The sequence below is a fragment of the Vanellus vanellus genome (assembly GCF_965231255.1).
Source record: "Vanellus vanellus genome assembly, chromosome: 10".
In the NCBI taxonomy this organism is placed as follows: domain Eukaryota; kingdom Metazoa; phylum Chordata; class Aves; order Charadriiformes; family Charadriidae; genus Vanellus; species Vanellus vanellus.
The window spans coordinates 6,539,897-6,565,207 of record NC_138915.1 but is presented as its reverse complement, the minus strand read 5'-3'; the positions used below and the strand labels follow the sequence as shown (position 1 = coordinate 6,565,207).

General features: G+C 39.8%; 1 protein-coding gene across 2 annotated transcripts in view; it reads right to left on the bottom strand.

The window, feature by feature from the left end:
- TENM1 (teneurin transmembrane protein 1) overlaps positions 1-25,311 on the bottom strand; it is a gene marked incomplete at both ends in the record, with an annotated part of 259,760 nt that overhangs the window by 37,006 nt on the left and 197,443 nt on the right. For both annotated transcript variants that reach the window (XM_082488474.1, XM_082488475.1), the window contains 2 exons: positions 11,075-11,229; positions 22,197-22,429. In XM_082488474.1, the coding sequence (XP_082344600.1) occupies positions 11,075-11,229; positions 22,197-22,429 (388 nt within the window). The remainder of the gene's footprint in view (positions 1-11,074; positions 11,230-22,196; positions 22,430-25,311) is intronic.

Here is a 25,311-nt window from a genome sequence, read left to right as displayed (position 1 = left end):
GCTCGAGACAAAGATTTAAAAAGTGTACCTGAAATTATGTTTCCAACAGGTTCCTAATCAGAGAGCTAAATAAAGTTTTTGATTTTCAGTAGCTGAGCTCTAGATCTAGAAAGGCACAGAAAGGCTCCAGACCTAGAAGGGCTCAGAAAAGCTCTGCAAGGCTCAAGATCTACAAAGGTGCTAGATGTCTTCAGCAAGGCTCTCAACATCTCTATTTAAGTTCTAAATCTCTGGATCTCAGGCTTGTAGCAATTTCTAGATCTACAAAGCAACAGGAATCTCTAGGCAGTGCTAGATCTAGAAATGTCCTTTTAAAATGTCTTCTTTTCTTTATTCCTTCAAACAAAATCCCAAAAGACTGAAGCAAATAGCGTAAGTTATAAGTCCTTCTGGATAGGAGCATAAAAAAATCATTTCACAATGAAATTAGTTCCTTATGACTAGGCTACTTATACCAAGTTTCAACCATTTGACCTCTCCCAATCCCCCAAATTTTTGGCATGCCTTTCATGAGCCACCAAGAACACTTATTAGAGTTCATGGTAGCAATAGCAAAAAACACATTGGTTTTGTTGTCACTACTGATACAGACACAGAAACATAACTCTGAACTGGCAAGAAAAATAGAAGAAAAAAGAAATACATATGGATGGAGAACCTAAAGGGTTTTACATCATATCATGACTTTCCCCAGTTCTCACCAGAGACAGCGACACACTGTTCAGTTTCCCATTTTGCTTTGAGCAGTTGATTGAATGGCTATTGAGCGATGTTCAGACATTTATGATTTTCCTGCAATGTGACCTACATTGCTAAACTTCATAAATTTATTCTCCAAGGCAGTGTATCATTTTGCATGCCATACCCATCCCAAAGGAACCTATCAGCAGGAGATGAGGCCCAGTTTGTAAAAGCTGAATGTCCTTCAGACATTTTTAGCTAATTTGTTTGTAAATGTGCTATTGTCAGAGTAACACACTGCATAAAATGGTGCTCTCTATCATTCTGTTTGCGTCTCTGTGGCCTAAACTCCATAACGCACAGCTATAAATGTAACCTCTGTTTGGCATGCTACAAATGGATACAACCAATTTCTGTCTTGACATTTGCATTTCTTTTTTAGCTCCACTGACACAGTGTCTCAGTGTCTTTTCTTTTTTTTTTTTTTTTTCCCCTTGGCACAAACAAGGGTAGTAAAGATGCCGAAGCAAACATGGTATCATGAAGAGGAGAAATCGGGCATTCTTAGCTGTCATTGCCAAGGCTGCAGCTCCTGCCACATTACTTTCTGTGGTTGTCACAGCTTACTTTCATTTGACTTCACCAGCTTGTAAGCATAACTCAGGGCAAATTTAGTCCTAATATTAATACTGCAGATATCACTAATACCTCCAAAGCAACACTTCTTGGTACTAAAACCTTTTTCAGTCTTTGTTTATAATCAGTTTTGAAACCTGAGAAGTATCCAGACAGCAAGGGAACAACACCCTCTATAGTTCTCTCCTTCTGACATGCTTCAAAGTCCTGCCCTTTGTAAGCTGTTATTATTACAGTGTTGTTTTGACAGGATCTGCAGACTTTCAGGTTCCCCTTAGCACCTGGAGCAATTTGCAGGCCAGAAATATCTCTGTGCTGGCTTTTTTGACCCCCCCTTCCACCAGTTATTGTGGTGCCATGCTTTCAGTCATGCAACCATACCCACACTTTCTTTTGCAGCTTTCAAATGCAGCAGTTTGCAGCTATGTAAAATTCCAGTGACCTGATGATAGAATTAAACGCCTATATCACTTTTTTCACTTACACTGGTTTTATGCCTTTATTTCTGTAAGCCTTCCCCTGATCTGTGCTGTCACGAAGACAGACCAGGAGTCCAAGGACCTGGAGTCCTCACTCCTCTAAGATGTAGGGCAACCTTCCTCTGACCTATTCAATGCAACTATTTCTATCCCAGCAGCGTGCAACATCTCTGCAGGACAGAAACCACCACCTCTGGTGACTACTGGCCTCTCAAACCTGCCCTGTAGTGAAACTCCAGACTTGTGCCAGCCTATTTGGTCTCCCTCCCCCTAATGCAACATTTCCAAATGCCCAAACCAGAATACACTGGGCAATCTGAAAGGCTTGCAATAGAGGCGGTAAAGACAGCCTCACGTAAAGCTCAATTATGATTGTTATTCACTTTATAACACGCAAAACCTGTTACATCTGTGGGAGGTCATTTAGCCCATAGATTTGTGAAGGGCTGGGTGGTGAGAGGAGAGCAACATAAACAGAGTACCAGCCCTGATAATCTCAAAAAAAAAAAAAAAAAAAAGAAAAGGCTAATGTAGGAGTTGCCTCCAACAAAGCAGCTATTTCTTAAATCACAGGCAGGCCTTCTTATTAGTGGACGTAGACGAACAACTGGATTAAAAGAAAAGGAGGAGCACTGTCTGCTCAGCCTGCCTCTGCATGCTCCCATCAACATCTACATTCTCTTCTCAGCAAACCTTCCAGGGGCTTGGACTGCAGGATGTCAGGGATCAGCTTTCACCATCTGATTACTTACGGTAGCTCTGCAGTATATATACAAACCACACATACATATAGGTGTGTAGACATAGTCGTATATGCATACATAGGTATATATTATGTGTATGTATATTCTTCATGCATACACTTTGTCCACTATGTCTCCTCAACAGATGAAAAAAGTCAAACGTAGTAACCAATATATCTCAACCCATTGCAGACTCCCACCAGTCTGGCAAAGCTGTGCTAAACATTTTCAGCAGCGTAATTTAGCACAGCAGATACAAGGCCTCTGCCACAAATAACTCATCAACTAGACCCCGTTGTACTGAAACCATATTTAAATGAGAGGGATAATCAAAGGCTCTTGCACATAAGGAATAAAAAATGAAGCAACCAGATAAGATGGTTGCTTGGGAAAGAATGACAGGAGAGCCTCAAAACAAGCCAGGCTTCTCAGCTGGGAACCCATTCTCTGGAGAGCTAAAAGAGGACCAGGTGTTTGAGAAGCTGTGTAGAGTGCTTGGTTCTTAGCCATGCAAGGATGGTGGGTGAGCTGGAGGAAGCCTGGGAGTGGCAAGGCAGCTTGGATGAGTTGGAATTGCTGGTGGATATGTATGGGGGCTTTGTGCACATGCAGGCAGCATTTGGTGAGGGTGGAGGTTTCTGTTAGTTGGGAAGGTGCACCTGAAAGCACCTAGACTCAGGGCTGAGCTGCTACCTTCTTGCCTGCCATCCAATTCTTACAGAAGTTTCTTCCTTCTTGCAATTTCTCATTAAAAACAAATGATGAAAAAGCCAATTTAAATCTGGCTCCGCATAGCAAAAAGTAAGAGAAAAGTCATGAGTCTGTCAGGTCTCCTTCACTTCACCATCAAGTGTGTAACACTCCCTGCCTCAACAATCAAAGAAAAGGATGCAATCGCTGAATGAGTCGATTAAAATATACATAGTATTTAATCAGTAGTAATGCACTCTTTATGGCAGATAATTGAAATAAATTGCTGTTTTGCAAGTGACCAATATATAAAGAGCACTTTGGCTTTAAGGAAGAAATTGCAGTGTGACTTCATCACATGTTATCTGGCTTCTATGACTAATATTTCAAATTCAGTGATAGAATAATTTGATTCGAATATAAATTAGCTGTGATGAAACCATCCTGCTTTCTGTTTGATATTCTAAAAATCACATTATACACCTACAAGTGATTCATGAGCCCTCACGTACTTTTTTCCACCTGAGGTCCAAATCCTATGAGCCTCTTTTGTCTTAGTTCCTGTTAAAGAGAGGCTGCTTAACCTCTCCTCTACCCCTGGGAAAAGATTATTTTATCTTCTACCTGAAGATGCTCTTTTAAAACGGCTTTCAGCTTGGTTTTGCTTCAAAGTATGGATACTAGTGACCGCTTGCTCCTGCATGAGCTATTATGGCTGGAATTATTTTGTATAGGCTTATGGTTTACAAAGACAAACATTTAATTAATTGGGGGGCGGCTGGCTCATTTTTGAAAGGGTTTGAAAATGCCTTGGTAAAGGCTCTGGCCACTCCCTGTTCTGGTCTATTTTTTTCAGAAGCGCATACATTGTCTTAGGATACACTGGCTCCTTGCTACACACTCACCACTCACTATCCCTCCAATTAAGCTTGGAAAAGCACCCAGCAAGAAGCCCCAGTTCCACTGAGGTCAGTGGTAAAACAGTTGCTGATTTTGCTGGGGCTGCAACTTCCACTCTAGTTAGCTTCTCTGGTACAGCAGCAAAGCCAGAGAAGAACTAATATGAAATTATGCAGGAGAGTAAAATGAACCAGAGAACAAGATGACTTTATACTGGGAAAAAAACCCAGCTTTTCTGGGCTCCTTCATGCAGCAAAAACTAGAAAATATAATAATAAAGATCTTTTCTAAAAAGAAAAAAAGCTCTGAAAGTCATCTGTAAGGAAGACCACAAATAAAAATTAAAGGTCATTTCTGCTTTGCATGCTTTTTGTTCAGCAATTTCACAAATACATATAAAGTATGTTTCTGTGAAGCACTGAAAAACATAGTTCTGAAATTTGGAATATTTATGATGCATTAATTACACATAACTAGAACAGTGTATCAAAAACCTCACATAGGTAGAAGACTAAAAGTAAATCAAGAGCAGGGGTAGTTTTGCAATACTTTGCCACAGTGAAAACAAAATTGTTGCTTTTTGATGGCATACAGCTCTAATAATTAGAATATTATGCATCTAGTGTTAAAAAAAGCCAATAAGAAAGCGTTTTGTGCTTTCTGCTTTTACGAGAATGCAGTATATACTGTCGAGTATGTAGAGAAACACCTAAAGGGATAGTGTGTCTTCCTCTGACCTGCAATACTAATTAATTAATTGGCTCCACACAATCCTGCAGTTGCTTTGTGAGACCCTACTCTCAACTTAAAAGTACTTCACCCTAGAATCAATTTGGGTTTTATGCTGGCGGCTTGCTCCCCATGTTTCTCACCCATTCATCAGATCATATTTTTGTCTTTCACATTTTCCTTTCCTGCCTCCAAATGTACCCAGTGAAAGTTCTGTTCAGGCCGTGCTTGCTCCGATGAGCCGACCCTCATCGCTGCTTTCAAGTGAGGTCACCATGTCCTGCGAGCTTTTTGTTCTGCTCAAAAGGCTTCCACAATGCCACTGAAGCATACTGTGCCTGTGCAGACCCTGGTGGGGAGCGCCTGCAGCACTTGTGACTGCGGGAGCAATGTCAGCGTTTGCATTTTTGAGATATATACCAAATTTTCAAGCAATTCTGCTCATCTTTACTCCCGCTTTCCAGCATTCTGTCTCTCACTTCACTGTTTCAAGTAACTCATCAACAGCAGTACTTACTACTCTCTCCCCTCTCCTCCATGATTCAAAGTAGGCTGTCCAGGACACGGCACTCTTGCCATGTGTGGGTCGCCTTTAAACCCTGTTCTAGAAATCTGCCTTTTAATATGACCTATGCAAGCAAATTGCCTACGCAAGTAACACTGTCACATTTTTATAAGGCAGCAAAACATTTTGCAGTGTCACTGAAGTTTATGTGAAGCAACACAATATAGATGGTTCCCTCACGTGGAGAACTGCTGAACAAAGGCTGATGAAGTGCAAATGTCAAGAAAAAGTCTTCAAACCAGACCTTTCATTTTGGAACACAGCAGTGACAGTTATTAACACCATCAATCAGGCTGGAGCTATTGCTTTGGCACAGACTCGTGCCTAGTGGGACTGACATCAGCACAAGAACAAGGCCATGGTTACAGGCTAAGAGAAAGCTCTCGGGATTCATTTTCTGTTGCCTGGCAAATGTTTGGTCTCTATATTCACAGGGACTGTGCTCGAGATTGGTTTAAACAGTTCTCAAATACTAACTGCTACCACTCGCACAGATATAAATGACTTGAGGTTCACAGTGGTGGAAATTCAGCCCACATATTTCTCATGGGAGGAAAGATACAGGATGAAATTGCAAGATGGTAGAAACATCTGCTAATTCTCTCTTCAGCTTTCACCACAGCAATGGAGGCAGAAGAGAAGTGAAGCTTATCACTCAAGCTGAGCTAAGTGGTTTTACTTTCACACAAAACCTCCCACAACGTCCATATAACTTCTATGAACACTGGATCTAATGAAGTCTGGTTTCCTAAGGACTTCCGTCTCATGGCTGACTGACTTGGGAATTTAATATGATCCAAGCACCAAATGAAGCTTTTCCTGTGAATGGAGCATTTATTAGATCCTGAGTGGAATCTCTAGAGTTTAATAAAAGAAAGCTCATGTTGGAGTATTTCTTTTTGGAAGGGCGCTTAAGGTCTCTCTCCTCCAACTGGATTAATATTTTTTATGGAATGTGTAGGAATTTAATTGCTGTGAAGGCCAGTGTTCCTCTACAACTTTGTTTGAAATTGGCCCAAGATTTTGATTTACTGCAAGGAAAAGGATACCGACAGACAGACAGACATGTTCACATAATGTGCTCTCATTTGCTATCAATAACCAGGCTAAAAAATGCCCTATGGATGCAGCAAAGACTACGAGAGTGTGCACATTTGAGAAAAAGAGCACCCTAGAGATGCCTCTGATCTTAGACCACGATCAAGCCCAAATTCATCAGGCAGTGAAACAGAATCATGATCCCCTCTCTTTTCCTTCTTTCACTCTCCATCCCAGTCTCCTCCCTTAGCACTTCTGTTGCAGCTTGTGGCCAGGAGGCCCTGCTAGAGGTCCTGTTGCGGGGTGGTCCCCCAAGTCAGTCCACTGCTGGTGTGAGTTTGGAGAGCAGTAAGCAGGGCAGCAATTCAAGAAGTCAGTAAAGTATTTTAGACCAAAGCTTATGTCCCTGATTTAGAGTACCTACAACAGTCTTCCTATCCAAAGGGTATGGGGAAGGTAGGAGACATAGCAGGTAACTCTGTTCTCTTCAGCTGGGCTTCAGTTTGACAGAAGGAGATATTTAGCAGACCGTACAGCTGGGAGATCAGCCAGCTTGTTGCATGGGGCCTCCAGCTTAGATGCAAAAGTATAAGGTACAACATGGGTTTATTATTCATTTAATTAACCTACAACAAAACAGCTTCCAAAGAAGAAATGAAAAATGGCAGCCAGACCTTGAAGAAGCCAAGGACCGAGCAGCAGGGGCACTCATCTGAAAAGTCCGGCATTCTGATTCTGGGTGCTGTAGATTAGTGAGGTGAATATTAAAAATCACAGAGCAAATGAAGACCAACACCACCTTTTGATATTCTTGAAAAATGTTTTGCCTTTAAAGTCTAGGTCTTGTTCATGTTCTAGTATTCACGATTTCAGAGTTAGCATTTTCAAAAAATATTACCAGCTCTATCAGAATGAAAGATACTGGAATAACTGATTTTAATGTAGGTGTCTGCTAAAATCCTGGCACCAATGGTGAGCGTTGAGTATATACACATATATATTCATAAACCTAGCTCTGAAGAGCCATTTTCTTTAGATTTGCTCCTTATTAAGAAATTCAAGAAAACTAAAATAATCTGTGTTGAGAAGAAAAGTCATCCTAGTTTTGTACATGCTGAAATAGTACTGAGAACTGTGGCATCCCTATACAAACACCTCAACCAAATGTACTTTTCCTTCTAAACTCAGATTAACATCCTCACAGTGCAGTATGAGATCAAAGTAATTAGTCAGAGCTTGGTGGTTTATTTGCCACAACATATAATATTTTCAACCCCAGCTGTCCTTCCCTCCCCCTGTTATGAATGCAGAATACTATGCTTAAGTATGAGAAGGTGGTGAATAACAAACACAGAATGATTAACAAGAAGTGTTTCTATCAAAACTGATATTGGAATAAATGATTAAACCCTTTCATAATCAACTCATTTATTAAAGTGAATGCCTTAAAAAATGAAAGCTTGTCATTTACGGTAGTTTTCGCAATGGGCAGTTATTCTATGTGTTTACTTCAAGAGTTTTTGTACTTTGGTAAATCAAGAAATATTGATTTTGAGCAAGTAGTTGATTTTATTGTCAGAACAAATTTAGCTTTCAGAATTGATTTTATTAACCTACTTTATAAGTCCCTCTAAACACACAATTTGTGAGCAACCCACATTCTCTTGATGTAAATGCCATTTGTAATTTAGCCAAAAAACAATTTAAGTGGAGATGGGCCAAATTCATTTTTCATTTATGTTTATGCCATTCTGGAATAAACCCAGCAGTCTTGCAGGGTTATACAATTGTTTCTGACTAAGTGAAAATATCATGCCCTTATTTTCGTTGATATAATTCAGATTAACATGGCTGACTTCAAAGGGATGTGATTATTTCACAGAGTTTTCTGGATATTTTGGAAGAAGACTACTGAGCAAATTTGATACAGTTACTTTTCAGAACATGCATTCTCGGCATTTATTTTGTGTCTGTGTTTTACTGCATATGTGGAAAACCTCAAAAGTATGGATTTTGTAAAAAATTTCAATATGTAGATTCACTTAAACCCCCACAAACCAAATCCTCCAAATAAGAAACGGTTCCAAAATCTGTATGTACATCTGTACTGCAGATGATTGTCAACAATATGACTTCACCTATCAGTGACAGAAAACTATACAGTAAATATTACTGTATTCTTAGACTATATATTCTTAGACTAATATATTACTATATTCTTAGACTTAGAAAATGAGACTGGTCACTTTTTAGGGACACTTTAATGTGTCATGATTTAAAACGTCATGATTTATTATGTTGTTTAGAATATTTATGGGCACGCATTTGCAATTTATGTGAAGATCACCTCAATCTATGTGGTAAGAACATATCTTGATTTCCCAGAATGCTGAAACATTTGCAAAAATTTTGAGAAATGTGCAGCAATAGTGTCCTGTAGATGCTGCAGCATGGAAGAACGTGGATTGTTCATGGGAAAAAAAAGTTTATTTCTGCTTCAATGAAAAGAAGGTCCTACCTGAGCTGAGTGCTAATGTCCTGAGAGCAAATTCTTCTTCGTATTGCTCTATGACATGCTTTTTTTTTCTGTGATTTTTCAGAAGCCCTTTCTCCATTGCATTGGAACTGTGTTGTAGAGTAAGATAAACTAAACCTGTTTCTGGCAAGTAGCCAACCTATCAAACCCCAGGATTTTAGGGCTATTTAAACCTACTTACAAATTTGGCATATTTTATTTCAGCCCCAAGATTTTACCTTTTAAGTTTCATTTGAATTTAAAAATAAAATAATTTTATTTCTGCATTTGCCAGACTCCCTGCTGCAACTTATTTGCTAAAGGGTATTTGCATTTTTTAAAAGGAATTGAAACCCATCAAAACTCACCATTTCAGATTTAGTGAGATATTTTGTAACTGAGCAAAATGAGCAAAAAGTTGAACATAAATACACAGCCCCACATTATATGGCCAGTAAAGCAATTGTTCGTACAGGCTGAGAAGCAGATCACAAGGAGAAGGCAGGGAGCAGACGTTGCACCTGGCACCATTCCCCGCACCTCAGAGATCTCTACTCGGGTTATTGATGCCGCAGGCGGTCGTTACATGTATCCAAGAAGCAAGCAAATGTGCTTCAGGCAGCTTTAAGTTCCATGAAGCATGGCTCCTGCCAGCTGGTAGGTAGCAATGCAGCGGAGAGGCAGTGCCTCCAGCACAGGAGCACTGCTTGCTGTAGTGGGTTCCTGCTCATCCTCTGCAGGACTGTGTCCTACAAGAAGAGGTGCCAGAGCAGAAGCCAAGGTGCCCAGAAGCCATATGATCTTAAGACAATTACTAGTCTAGTTCAAGCTTGGGTTTAGCACAACTAAGCCTGCTGACCCTGTCCTGCTTTACATGGAATAATTATGTGCCTACTGGACCAGAGAGACCACAAAGGCTTGTCTATCCCAGAACTGGGAACAGGGAAGCTGAGGTTCCCCTCCCCACATTTGCAAATACTTAGGGTGCAGTGAAATGGAACACAGACACATTTTTCTGGTTTAGCTCTAGTAATAAAAACCCCAAGTGCTTCTGCAACAGCAGCATTATATTCCATTGTTTGTCCCTGTGAAATTTGGTAAGGACTGTCCAAAACATTGACCCCATATTCTTCACATATGCGAATACACGATCACAGTCACCTACTATAACTAAAGTCTCCTTAGAAACGAGGAACAAGCTCTTACCATTGGTATGCAGTGTATTTTAACTGTGACTTTCCAATTGTGAAGGACTGAGGAAAGGGCAAGGAGAAAATGAAATGCAAAATTAACCAGATCCTGGTTATCAGCTTACACATTCCATAATATAACTTTAGTACGTTACTGGAATCCCTCAAGATTTTTCCAAGTACAGCTTTTCCCCCATTTTGAAGCTGATTAATTCAAGTATTTATTCCTTGGATAGTATATACATAGACCTTCCTTGGTCTATCTGTAAGTGTGAGTCACTGACTAGTCAAGAGTACCATTTATGTTCCTTTGTGTTTATCTATGTAACTTTTTTAGCATAAACTAGAGATGCAATAAGTGTCTTTTAGTCCTATTTCTTTTACACTGCTCTTGAAATAAGAACTGAAAAGCACTTTGAGAAATGTATTGAAATGCAGTAGCTTCACTACAATATTACTGTTGTGTACTTACTTACTGTAATGCTCCTCCATGATTTAGAACAGACTTAGATGTAAACAGAATATATATTTTTTTCCATTTAGCAGTTCAAGCAAATCAGCCTGAATGCTGGACTAAAGAAAAGCACTCTAAACTTCTGATAAATTCCTTGGACGATATACCTCAGACTAGCAAGCAACTTTATAAAGCATTATGTATTCTTTATATAAGCCCCTCTACACATTCATATGCCATCTCCTGGAAAAGAAAAAAATCAAGTGTATAGCTCTGCATTTATACGGTGAGCCTTAAAATAATCATGTGAATGGATGATCCACTCCTTACTGTACAGTCCAGAATTATCTGATTCATCCAGCATATTCTGACATACAATCCTTGTACAAGAAACTAAGTTATCTGTCTTCACAATGTGTAGAAAAGTGACAACACATGAAAACCAGGTGTCTACCTGAGTGATGTCCATTCCAGAGTCACAGCTCAATGGCTGGGTTGATGTGAGGCCGTTCGAACCTATTATTGTTGTGATCACACCGTTGTCATCAATTTTCCGAATCATGGTACCGTCAACGAAGTAAATAAATCCATGCTTATCTACAGTGATACCTGGACGAAGGGAAAGGGTAAAAGAGTGTTAGTACTGACATTATCTAGATTAAAAAGTATGAGCTTAAAATGTTTCCTCTCCTCTTAGACTCTGAAAACCTGCTGATTAAAAAAAAGTATGACTTCTTTTTTCTACCTGTTACTTATTTGAGGCTTATACAAACTGTATATGGAAAGATCGTACCCATATATCAGACTGTCTTTGACTTACAGAAAAAGAGGGAAGATATGAGGAAGAAACAGAACAAAACAGCAGAGGCTTTGCTTGTAATGTAATTCTATATACATAGAATTATACTCTTCAATAACTTTACTTCATGTCCATCACAAAATGGGACAAGACTAGCTTTTCTAAAAACTTATCTTACAGTTGATTTTTCTTCATTTTCACTTTATTAATTCTCATGCAGAGGCAATTAGGCATTTTTTTTTTTAATTACTGTTCTGTCTGAATGATCAGAGTGTCTGAGCAAGGAAGAAGCACTCACACAAAGCGAGAGAGACTTTTGTCATTATATGGGCTATACATACAAGTGGCGCAAACCAGGCTCTGCTTAGCAGGTAGAAGGAATATCTGTGCTGCAGAATATATTGCAGTGGCCAAGATGACAGTCAGGTACTGGAACCAGCCTCATGACAACAGTGGGCTTCAGCAGAAGCTAGTGCAGTTCTCCCACTTCTGGATCTGCAACAGCCCTAGCACCACCGCACTGCACAGGAGAGATGGACCATGAAATAAATGCGAGGGCTATGCAACGGAAAGGTCAGTCGTCTGTATTTCAGTGGGGAAACTGAGGGGCAGAGGGCTTGCTGTGTCCCACCAGCAGTGTGGTAAAGCCATGTCACAACTCATCCCCAGCCCCGGTCTGTCTGTTGAAAACGTTCTCCCCAATTCTTCCTGCATTCAATTTGTTAGACTTTTCTATATTGCATGAACTGTAAGCAAGATCTTTTCCCCATGAAATGTTGAAAATATAGCTAGAAAAGCACTTCTATTCATGTTAGGTTTGTGAAATCCTTTCCTCCAAAACCGCTCAATTTCTTGCTTTAAACTACTTTATAATTTCCCATTTAAAGTTGCATAACTTTGCAATTATAGTAGCTGCTGTGCACAGCCAAGCTATTTTAATAATGAATTTATGTTCTGCTACACAGAAATGAAAGGCAGAGGACTTGAACAGATGGTTTGGACAGTGGCTTATATGGTTCTTGATTTTTGTCCCCTGCATTTAGCACAACCAAAGGCTGCGTGCATTCTGAGTTTACAAAACACTTGTCTGCACGCCAGTTTAGGATCTCACACAGCAATTCCGCACTCCATTAAAAAAGGAAAAAACAACCCCAAACTGAATTCCCTCACCTCCCAGCCCCATTTGTTTATACTTAATTTCATTTCTTTAAATATAGAGGAGCAGTTGTAGCTGGGGGAAAGGAAGGGTAAGCAGTCTAGGGGGCAGGGGCAGGACCTGGCAGCTCTGATGGGGAACTTGCATCTCCCATGGGGCTCGGAGAAGAGGGGACAGTCTCCCCAGGCCCCAGACTAAATCTGTACCTGGCAGTTGGAAATGCCAGGAAATGGGGATTGAGTTTGTTACATGCACATTTGAGTGTAACACTCTTTCTCTTACAGTGTTAACACCCAGTGGCAGGGTGGGTCCCAAGACTAACTGCCCGTGACCCCTTCTTTTCTAACAGAAAGCAGGCATAATGTCCACACCAGTTCTTCTGTCACGGCCAGGAGGTCAGCGAGGGCTCGGGTCTCCCTTCTGCCAGAGCAGGCTGACCTCCACCAGAGGGTTTCCATCCATCCCTTACTCCGGCTGAGAGGGAAGCACTGAGGGAGGCTGTGGAGGCCTCCCAGGGGGACGAGCTTTCGGGGACACCCTGCCATCACCTCCCCCATGTTCCCACCTCCCAATTCCTATCCAGAGGTGCCTCTTCACAACAGGTGACATTTGGGCACCTTGCAAAGGTCTGAGGGTATCATCACAAAAAAACACCCAAAGGCCATAGCAGCCAACTTTAGTGTCTAGTGCTCCTACTGCATCCAGCTTTCAGGGTATCTATCAGCACAGTGGTTGTAGTTGAAATTAATTCCTTAAATTGTCACTTCAGTGTATTCATCTGGCTGTGAACTGCTGCTAGAAGAGGGATACTCGTGATCCTGTCACCTTCTCCATCCGGGACAAAAAACACCCACAGACTGCTGAAGTGCCATAAGGTACCGAGTTAGACTACATCACTTTGTTATATGAAACCGCCATCACTGAAATGTCCAGTTCTCCAGGACAGGTGTCACCTGTGGGACTGAAATCACCTGGGGGGGCTGGATGGGTCAGCTGAGGGGAAATTGGAGAGGTTATACAAAGGCTGAAGGAAGAGCAGCCATCTTAGGGCCTGGCTCCCTGCTGGCCTGTGAGCTCACAGATCATGCCTCCTTGGTACTGGCTTCCTCAGAGGATCTTTACTCTTTAATTAAAGAGTACTGGTACTTTCAGAAACTACAGAACAACTGGCAAGCTCACGGTTGTTGTCGGCTTCTGAGAAGCCCAATTATAAATCTGAAATGCTGAAGGTTGGAAGGTGAGCTGAGGTAAAGAGTGCATCTGAGACACAAAAGAATTTGTTGTGGTGGTGACCTGTGTGTTCCAGTTTCTGGGAAGGGATGGAACCCCTGTCTGTCCCTCGTGCATGCTAAAGAGACTGTGCACGGAAGAGACCTGCGCACACAAAAGGCACATGGAATTAGGGGTGCTGCAGGGCTGGAGCCGAGGGCCGGACGCCTCTTCAGAAACAAAGGCTGGGCCTGCAAAGCAAACTGCAAAGTCTCCTTTGATACAACTGAGCTGCTAAAACATCCACCCTAAAACCCCAACTGAAGCAAAAAGAAATCCAGCCTGGCTATTAATGACCATATCAACAATTAATATACAAATCTGAGGAGGTTTTTCCGAACGTTATTCTGAGGGGATGCCCACGGCGGAAGGCAACAGAGCAAACCATGCTGAAAGGACTGCACCTTCTGTGGTGCAGCTGGAATTCTGCAGAGGCTTTCATGACAATGGTTCCCAAAGGCCCAAGCCATGATCTGCAGTTTAGTTTGTACATGAAAACATTTTCTCTTCAGAAAATGAGAAGGGCTGTGACTCTGCTACCGCAGAGCAGGTGGAGCCAGGCTCTGAGGAACCTCCGCTGCTCCCCTGGGATGCCCAGTGGTTCCCGTCCTGCCTGGGCTCTGTCCTGCTCTCATCAGCTTTATGCTGTACAGGGATTCTAAGGGATTATTAGTAAATGGAAAAAACTGCTAGGAAATTGTTCTAGGGTTTTTTCTTCAGGAATGTGTGAAGGTTGGAGACAAAAGTCTCCTTGGTCCCAGCCTCCTGCTACTTTCTTGAGAGTCTCTTCAAGACTCCCTTTGAGAAGAAAAAGCCATGCCGTGCTGCTGTGGCAGGGAAGGTGTGAGGAGCAAGGAACACCGTATGTGACTGTTGTGGTGTGCATGCAGCTATGATCGTTGGGAGTGTTTTTAACCTTACCGATATTGCATCGTGGAGCAATATTAGATGGGATTTCATTTGCTTTCCAGTGTGGTTCACAGGCTCAAATGAGAAAGCTGATGCGGGTGGGAAGTACAGCACTTGCGCTGTGTCTCTGCCTTTGCAGGGGGTGGTGCTGCATGGGAAGCAAGGAGCTGGGCTTCTCACCTGGGCAGCGCAGCCCGGGAGCAGATCCATGCCACGGAAAACACAGGGCCAGGATCTATTGCTAGGGCAAGTGCATCTTCTGTTTTACGCAATTTCCCTCGGAACAGATGGCTGTGTTGGCTGCAAACCATCCATTATATAAAACTCAAAAATTATGCTGCAATGAAATAAAGCTGCTCAGCTGTGTTGCTGGATGGATTTCAAACACAGACTATATAAGAAAACCAAAGATCCTTTAACATTGTGTACATTTTGCTTTCCAGCCATTGCAGAAAGGCAATCTATCTGCAAGGGAAGCAGATATGCCAGTGTGATGGCATAAACAAGCCCATGTCTTCAGTACTTGTACTAAAGATAATAAATTCCTGGTACTTCCTAATAAGCCCGTTTTTTCAAGTATCAGTGCATATATGTTCAACAACGAACTACTGCTTCCAGTGCTTACTCTGTATACTAAAACCACATGACTTTACCCATTTGAAAAAATTACTTATGCATTTAAGTCTTGTTGACAAATACACCTATATAAGACATACACTGGAAAACAAAATACAGATTTGTGGCTAAACTGTCCCATTTTATTCATTATTAGAGTTGGATTCATTAACGCTCCTGTCACATCTTGCATGATGCTTCACCTAATCTGTACTCTAAGAGCTTATTTTTAATCTTTTTCTGACGTACAGTGTAATGCAGAATCAAATCACATGCAGCACTTCAATTGTGGTTTAATCACTGAGGAACTCGGAGAGGAAACACGCACATGCTGAGTGTAATGAACTGCACTGAGTGCAAGTAGGAACACTGCTCGCTCCATGAGTGAATCAAAAAAAGGTCATTTTTAGGTAACTTTTCTTTGCATAGAGAATGAGATGTAGTTTGTGTTAGGCTCTCAGTCTGATTCTGTTTTTGTAAGGAACTGTAGCACTGAACTTTATGCCCAACTGATGCTGGTTTTGGGCACAAATGTGACCTATTGCACAAGTGACAGACTTACCTCACTTAGATATGAGATTCCTCATTAAACACTGATGCCTGAATAAGGATAAAATAAACTTTTGCAAGGATTTAGTCTTGTTCTGTGACTCAGGGCTGAGCACAATCTGTTTCTCTGAGTAACATGCTTGTACCGAAAGACTGGTTTTAGTCACGTTTAGTCACTGGGACTGGGATCTTACATAGGACTCAATTTTGTACCTGAATGTAAAACAGTAGCTCTTATGAACATCTATCTCTAGTAGATTTATGTGCAGGTATCTCGGAACAATATTTATAACATTTAGAGGTCTTTTAATCAGTACCATTTAAATTCTGTTAACTAACATTAAAAACGAACTGCTGGTAGTGCAATCACACATGGCTGCTAAGTATCATCACTACAAAGACTCTGCAGAAAAAGTTTTGTTCTTCATAACTGTTTTCTGCACAAAATAGTACTTAGTAGATGAGCTGAGTACAACCATGATAAACACAGAAGGCTGAGTACAACCCCTCCTGTTACATGGTCTCGGGAGTGGTTTCGCTTAAACGTTTATGTCCCTTGACAGATCTGCCTTAGTGCACATACATACATGATTACAAATTCAAATAACACTTTGAAAGCAAACAGATCCCTTTTGTGTGTAGTTCTTATAGGTATAAATTCAAAATACATATGATTATTATACATACGATCTTTCAGTCTAGAAGTTTTGGCATTTCAATAAGCTTATAGTGCTAACAATATGGATTAAAAGTAATACAGTAAATTCCCCATTAAGATATTTTGTTGTTCCCCCCCACCCCAGCCTGCACTTGTGTTCTAAGGGACTTTTTGGGAACTAACCCTTTTTGAACACATCAATAAACAGCACCTAGAACTGTGTTGCTCACTTCTGGAAATTCTGCTTTACACCTTCTACTCAGCTAAAAACTTTGCAAGTGAGCATTTTACATTGAAAACTTCTAATTAAACTTCTGAAGAATTTGTAAAAGAACATCTGAAACTACTGGTGAGGACTGATAAAAGAGAATGCCACCTTCTGCTGTAGAAAAACTGTATTGAGAAGGAACTTGCGATTCTCATAAAACTTTTAATAGGAAGAAGTGAATCAAATTGGTTAATTACCATTTTATGGTTGGTAAAAGGGCAAATTACATGCCATCCATTTCTAAACTTCTAAATGTCTCCGGTGCTTTTAATTAAAGCTGCCATCTAGCAACTACTAAAGCAATTTTATGCAATTAGTTATTTATAGGTTACCATAATACACCACTCAAAATATGATTCAAGTGATTTGCAGTCTGTTGCTTTGTGATCTTTGTCATCTTTACTTCATTACTGTCTCAGTACTAGCAGCAAAATATTCAGCGGTTCTTTGTCAGCTGGAACATGACTTCAGTACTTGCAGTTGAGTGTTGTCCTCTTTAGATGTATAACAGCAGAGTTGGAGAAAAAAGCATTTTTAACTACTGACTGTAAACGAAAATGTCCTGCTTCTAGTCTGAGACATGATGACTGGGGCCATACTTACTGCTAACAATGCTTAGCAGAAAAGTGAATAACATGCATTCAGATGAAGGTTGGATAAAATTTAGGAAAATTTGCTGTCCAAAAAGTTTACCTTAAATGTTCTACAAGATTCCCAGACTTCTGAAATCATAGGTAGCTAAGGCTACTGAAAAGAAAAGTAATGAATAAAATTTCCTGAATCAATAATGGCATGAGATGATTTTTTGCTGGTTTCGTGATGCATACACGACAATGATTCGAGGCTGCGAATCACCTTGGTTTGTCTACTTCTTACTTTATAAGTTGCTAATGAAACATCTCACCCCATTCTGCTTTCTATTTTGAATTGTATGGAAGCATTGAAAAGGTCTTAGGAATTTATGGAATAGCAAAGATTGCTGAATAAATAGTATTGATCATAACCTGTGACAAGGGGGTCTTGTTTTCACAAAAGGCTGCATTAGGAATTGGGTCTGCATCCTACTGAAGGTAACAGGAATCTTTTAGCTGAGCAGGAGCAGGCCCTAAATGGGCTACTGTCATTTGACAAATGTAAAGGTTTAATCTGAGCAGTTGTTCCTACAGCTTTATTTACTTTAGAAAGTACTGCTGCAGATGGTGAGCAACAAGACTGATTATTTCAGGATGCAAGCTACTGGGGCAAACACATTTTCAAAACCACAATTTTTTTTTTTTTTTTACTAGTATTTCCTTGGTAAAGTAATTCCAAGCAAAATGAATAAAACTACACTGCAGAACTGATTTTTAATTTAAGCTTTCATTTGTGTTGCTAGTTCATGGCCATGGGTCTGAGTGAAAAAGGTTCTTTGCTACAGCTGTGTATAAGGTATTTTTATGCATGGGATTTAGAACTTACTTCAACCTTCTACATTTCCCTGGTGCTTACTTTGAGGTCACTGCATTTGTAGTGAGGTCAGTGCACTGCATTCAAGTACTCTGTAGCGTGCAGTTTTTAATTTCTTGAGGCACTGATTGTATATACGTAGCATGCACAGACAGTGTGCATCTATCTTCTAGTTCTAGAGTCTGGCCTGAACCCCGGAGTCAAAAAGAAGACACTGCAGGACCTCAGATGCTTAAATCTTTGGATTTAGTGCTTAGCCTTCCAAATGTTGTAAATCACTTCTGAGGCTTAAGGCTCAATCATTGGAGGGACTTACTGTTTTCACAAAAGCTACTTAGCTTGTGTTTCCACCACAGCTGTCCTGTGAATGCTCTGAGGTGGTCACAAATAGAAGGTAATTGAAATCAGATGTTAAGCGAAGACACTTTTCTTAGCATACTGACTGGGAGATGCTGTAGCTCAGCAAAAATGTGGTAACTTGATTGTTTCGGCCTCTCACTGCCTCTGTCAATTAAGCTTGGAAAGTCAAATCTATTTACATGTCTAAAGCCCACTGATTTCAGAAGGGCAGGATAGGTAAGTGTTTAATGCCTTCGATCCAGGCATTGGCTTTGCAGTGCTAAGTAGAACAACTCCCAGGTATTTCTATTAATTTTAGTGCTTCTTACTGCTACAATACTCAATGACTAATCTAGTTAAAATTAGAACACAATACCTTAGTGCCTTATTGTAAATACTAACCCAGGCTCTTCAAATGATAGTGTTGGTGACTAAATGTGCCATAAATACTTTTTATCAAAAAATCCCCAAACCCACCAAACAGAATTCCCCACCCCAAAATTAAAATCTGTTACTTGGTAAAGTTCAACTGATTGGAATTCAGTCAATGATTAATATCTTGCGGAGTTACTTCTTCATTTTCAATATCTTCTTGTGTAATAAATGTGTTCAGCTTGTCACAGATCTTATTTTATGTCCCCACCTTGTATCATTTCACATTCTGCTTAAGTGCTTGGTCATCTATTACATGACTCATTAGTCTGAGATCTCTACAGAATTAAAGAAAGTTGCAGTAAAAATAATATATTGAAGTTTAAATTTCAACTACATCACCCATGCATGTTTAAAAGCATCTTTCAAAGTCAACTCAACGTACAATAGTGCAAGATTAATGTTCACTAAGCCTCATCTCTAGTCCTTCACAGAGAAACGGGAACAGACTGAAAAAAGCTACACGTGTTTGTTACCTACAAATTAAAAGTTGTGGAAAGCAGATCAAATCATAATTGATTAGTGTGACTTCATGATGTTTTCCTGTCTGGCATTTAATTCCTGGTGACTAGGCAGAGGCAGTCTTGCCAAATAAAGATAATGAGAAATAAAAGTTGATGAAAGCCTTAAATCATTAAATAATGACTCTCCCAAAGCCTACCTGCATGCCCTCCGAAGCAGAAAAGTTGTTGAGTTCAAAAAAGTTAAAACAGCATTTGAAGCAGCTTTCATTCAGAAAAGTAAGTAAGAAAGAGTATTTGAATTTCCACTTATTTACATACTTCTGAGGATGTTACCAAACAGGATTATGTTTCACAAGCGTTACACAGTAGGTATTTCTCATCAATTTTGCAAATGGATAAACTGAGTCATATAGATAAGCCCTTATTCAGAGTCACAAGCAACCGGTAGCAAAAATGAGAATGCAACTTTTGAGCTGTAACTAATCAAAGTCAGGTGGCCAACTACATGGAGTTCTTTCTCAGACATTACCTTTCTACCAAGTAAGAGGTAAATTTATTTTTCATTTATAACAGGAAGAAAAGGAATACTCAGGACAAAAATAAGGCGGCAAATGAAAAAAAAAAAAAAGAGCTAAAAGTTTTTATGTATCAGCTTAAAAATTAAATGCTAATCTTGTCTGGTCATTGCATAATGCAAATGATTATATTTAATAATCTCTAGGCAATTACTCTGTATTTATCTGCATTATCAGATACCTACAGTATCTATTTTTGCACTGTAAAAAATGTGGATAAGATGTTGGTGAGTCCAGACTCACCAAAATTTTTTTCAGTGTTTCCTGCCTGCTAGAAAAAATATTTTTGCGTATTCTGCTTGAATGTTATTTCAATAGAAATGTGACATCTTCTGACTTGAAAATTATTCCAATAACAAGCAAAATAAGTGATCCAAAAGAATCTCTGTATTTGCGTATGTGAGATTTTTAGGTTTCTTAATAAATAATAGACTTATGAGTTCCAGGTAAGTACTTCCTACTACTTTCCGAGGTTATTCAACCTCTTACAGTTTAGAGGAAAACAAGGACATGCACTTACAATATGCCATTATCATAACAGCCAGCTAATTGTTCATACCGTGCTGGCGACTACAGGTTCATGATGCATTTTGCTAGGCCCTGTACAAAAAGGGCACGTGGCAGTCCATAGTTCCTTAAGATTAAAATCCAAAACATAACAAACCTGACAATTTCAAACTGATGTAATTTAGAGTAGATGCATAACTCAAAAGGAGCTGGGAGCCAGTACCTGAATTTGCCAATACACAAGCCATTGTCTGCTAACAGTTAATTTTTAAATATTTGCTGGCTGCCCCTGAACTCATGAATTGTACTTTTATTCTTCTTAATTTCTTTATGAGTAGAACCTTCTGTCAAGGAAGCCAGCTATGCATGGGTATTTTTAAAGTAAATGGCATATTACAAATTTTCACCAACATATCTCCCCAATAAGAAAATAAGATAGAACAACTAATTGTATTGTAATTAGATACAATCAATTGTAATCAGCAATAAAACATCGATCATTTTCCTGCTAAAGGATCCGAAAACCTTTGTTTTCTACTATTTTTAGAATTGATTCATTGCATTAATTAGCTGCCTGAAGATTAACATTTATTTGTACTTACCTCACACTTACCTTCTATCATTAAAGACATGTTAAAGTCACTCTATAATTACAACGTGTCTCTTGCTAAGCCTTAAACCAGCATTATTTGCTTGTCTTAGAGACATTTCTACCTGGATATACATTCTAATTTCCTACTGATATACAGCCTTCCTTTATTAGCTCATGAAAAATAATGAAACCCCTTCCTTAGAGCTAGTCATTAGGAGGGAGCGGTGTGCTATGGGGGAAGCACGCTAAAAGCCCACTCAGGGCTCTGCCGGGGGAGCTGCTGAGCACCCTTTGTTCCGGGGATTCAGTGGGAGTTGAGGGTAATCAGCCGCTTTAGAGCACCAAATCCAGAGACTTTATCACAGTTTGAAGGCGCACCGCAAGGGGATTAATTGTGGCACTGGTGGGGATTCAAGGCTTCACACGCATTTTGCCTGTGACAATACGGGATGTAGTCTGACAGGAAGGCTGCAACAAAACGCTTATTTCATGTGCAGTAGGTGAGATGTTCATATTTTGTAATGTGCGTTTAACGAGAAAGGACAAATTAGAGTTCCAGATAAACTTGATTTTGCTGGCTGTCTGATTTGAACAGCTCTGACTTAATGGGTATGAGTAAGCTCCATTTACATTACAAGAGTCACCTGAATGCATAAAATCTTAAAAATGGACTTACCGTATTATTTGCTTAAAAGTTAAATATAATTAAGTGCTGCCACCTTGCAATAGAAAGGTAATAAAAGAGGAGTGCTGCCACACAAGGAAAGAGTGTTTCAGAGGATGCTAGCTGGGGCCTGCTGCTCATGCTGCTCCCTCATAAAGGAATGGTTGTATTAAAAACAGGAGTGAGCTTTATGAAATTATTTGGCTTGCTTATAGTTGGTTAAATCATCACCTCAGACCCATTTTTGTACATCCAGTTGCAACTGAGTTTCTAAATAATGGAGGGAAATGGCAGATGACCAACACTAAGTACTTCGAATATGCTCTTTTCTTACCTCTTGGACTGTTGAGAGAGGCCTCGGATGCCTTTCCGCCATCTCCACAGTGACTTTGGTCAAATGGAAGGCACTGATCTCCTGTTCCTGCCACCACATCTGCGTTTTTGGCCAGATCCTTTGTTTCAATGAGAGACTTTGCTTTGTAGACTTTTCTGGTGTTGGTATCTGACAAGTAAAGGGATTCTGACACTGGATCAATAGCCAAGTAATATTTATGTGCGGGACTTGTACTAAAACAGAAGAGAAGAGCATCAAAGTTAAATTGTTTCTCTTTTTAATCTCTGTTCATCATAGCATAACACTTCTGAAGACATCTGTTCGACGACTTGGAGATGACAGAGGCGTAAGCAAGACCAGCTTTACCGTAGCTCACACAAGCACCACTGCTGAGAAGGAAGGAACCAGAACTAGCCGCAGAGCCTGACCAGCCAGCTCCGTCCCAGGTAGTGAGCTTATGCACAGAACAGTGTTCGTGGAGTTACTCTGTCCGCTAGTACCAAGCCACCCAGTATAAAGCTAACTGGAGTGACTTCAGCTTAGTTATAATTATTATTATCAAAAGCAAGGTCATTTTTCCATACCTGCAAGTCCTAGTACTCTTGGCACTGAAAACAAATCTACGACTTGCAGCAAAGTGAATCACAGACTGTTCTGCATGGGCACAAATACCCACTCTTGGCTATTTTTATCGGTTTCTAAACCTTAGGAAATATGAAGGTGTGAAATATGGTGCCTTAATTCATGCCGACTGTATTGTCAGGAGCAAGGCAGAAGGCCAAGTACTGTCAGTGCAACTAGGCATGAATTAATGCACCGTAATTCATGCGCTGAAGTGTCTTATTGAGATTATAAAATGTTATTTAAAAAAATATTTACATATGTTAATTAAATGGTGAGGATCATAAATTCTAATCAAAGAACTGGGCTGTATCTTATTAACCAGTAAGTTTTTTTTTTTTTCTTTTTGACTGGAAAGTTAATTTGAGGGAATTGTCTAAGCACATGGCACACCACGCCAGTGTTCTGAACCTGGTGAGAATGCAGTGTAGTCCTGATTATAGAGTAAAATTAAAACCCAGATAGGTGAATCACAATCACAATCACAAAGCTGATTACTGAAACGGTGGGAGACAGGCACAGGCAGAGTGGTGGCCAATGCCTGGCAGAGTGTTTTGGTGCTCAGACAGTATTTTTACCATGACCATGTTTCTCTGGCGGGAGGAGGAGAATTCTGACAGGCGGCTGGGCAAGACACTGACCTGCCCGCATTCCCTATAACTCTGCGTGGGACTTTCCTACCTGCTCTGCAGATTAAAAAGATTGTAATTTGTCTTTTTTTTTTTTTGGTGTTAACATTATTAACATTGGTACAATTAACTAACATTTTAAGATTGCTGCAACAAAGTTAGGAAATGAGTTACTCCTCTCAGCTTTGTCAGTTCTGTTGGTGGTGGGTTTGACAATGCTCAGCGTCCAGCCCTTCTGCAGGGCTGGCTTTTCATGCCACAACAAACCAGGAAAGGGAGAATCTAGATAAAACAGAACTGAAGAACTGGCAGAGGCTCCAGGACAGATATGTAATATCTGAGATGATACTGACTTGTTTTACTGATTCAATTTCAGGTTGATAAAGCCTCTTTACATACGAAGTTTTTGCTTGGCTGAAGCAGATATTAAGCTTTATTAATCATCTATTAGACAGTTCCACCTTACTGAGCAATGTTGTGAAACAATGTAAAAATTACTTACCAATATCTTTTATTTTAGCAATCTACTGAGTACTCTTTATATAACTAAGAAACTTCTAACAGATGATCAGCTGAAATCTTATTTCCATTTAAAAGTGATAAGGCCAATGCTGTACCATGTTGCATGTGACAGATTTTGGGCCTATTTCTCTCAGTTCTTTCTCCATCCAAAAAGGGTCAGAAACTACTCAGCATCTCTGAGGATCGGGCCACAAGCTAGACTAGCTGAAAGCTGGCCTTAGTCACAAACAGAAGGGGGAAATATAAGGCAAGAGATATTCCCACAGTTGGCAAATAGATGTGAAAACCAGTCTAAGGAAACACAGGGAATGAGAGGACAGTGGTATGATGAAAGATGAGTAAGAGGATGAGCTAAAAGCAATTAATGACAAATTATGTATCACCAGTATTATAAAATTTTATTTGTTGAAAACATTAGAATCATTTGTGCTCTCTGGAGCGAGCTCAAAAGAGGCCGGCCAGCCAGAAGATGACTTTTTAATAAAATATTTCTGTGGAAAACATTGCAAGGAGAATTCTAGATGTTAAATAAACATATTGTTCATCGAGCAGAAACTGCAGAGAACCAGGGGTCATTATATACTCTCCTTGTAGACACATCTTCTGTCATCCTTGTCGTTACATTTAATAGACCAGCTGTTAGAAAACTCTTGATGCTTATGCTTAAAGCCTTGCATACTAATATGTTTAAATTTAAAGAGTATTAGTAATAAATGGAACAAAATCAAATACTTGCTATCTTTGCAGAAGTTTCCAATCAAATCTATATCTGAGTTTATTTAAATTAGCCTATTAAAAACTATCAAGTAGGCTAGGACTTACAATGAATCTTTCCAGAACAAGTTATTACTATCCTGTAGTAAAATTTTCCCCTATAACCTCAAAGCTTACTTTTTGTTTTTACCAGTTATTAAACAGGTTTGTTATTTCTTATTAATATCTTGATGACAAGAAAAACAAATGGGATGAGTTGTTTTTAAACAGTCAAAAATAAGATCAGTGGCCTTCTCTGTTTACTGGTCTCCAAACTCTATCCCTTTTTACACAGTATTTTCTTTGTTTTGGTAAAAAGAACCCTTTCCCCCTACTCTTATGGAGACTAAAAGTTGTGTTGAGAAACCGGATTTTGAAGCCTTTTCGTACTTGGACTGTCATGAGCCCCTGACACCTTTTAGTTGTTGCTTCCACATGTTTCTTTGATCATCCTACAAATTTCCACCGTGAATGTGGCCTTTACAGCCTCAAGAGAATGGCACAGAGTGGACTGCTGAGTACTCCCCCATAACCTCAAAGACTACACTAACGTCAAATGATTTCTTCCAATTTTCCACAGATTTCACTTG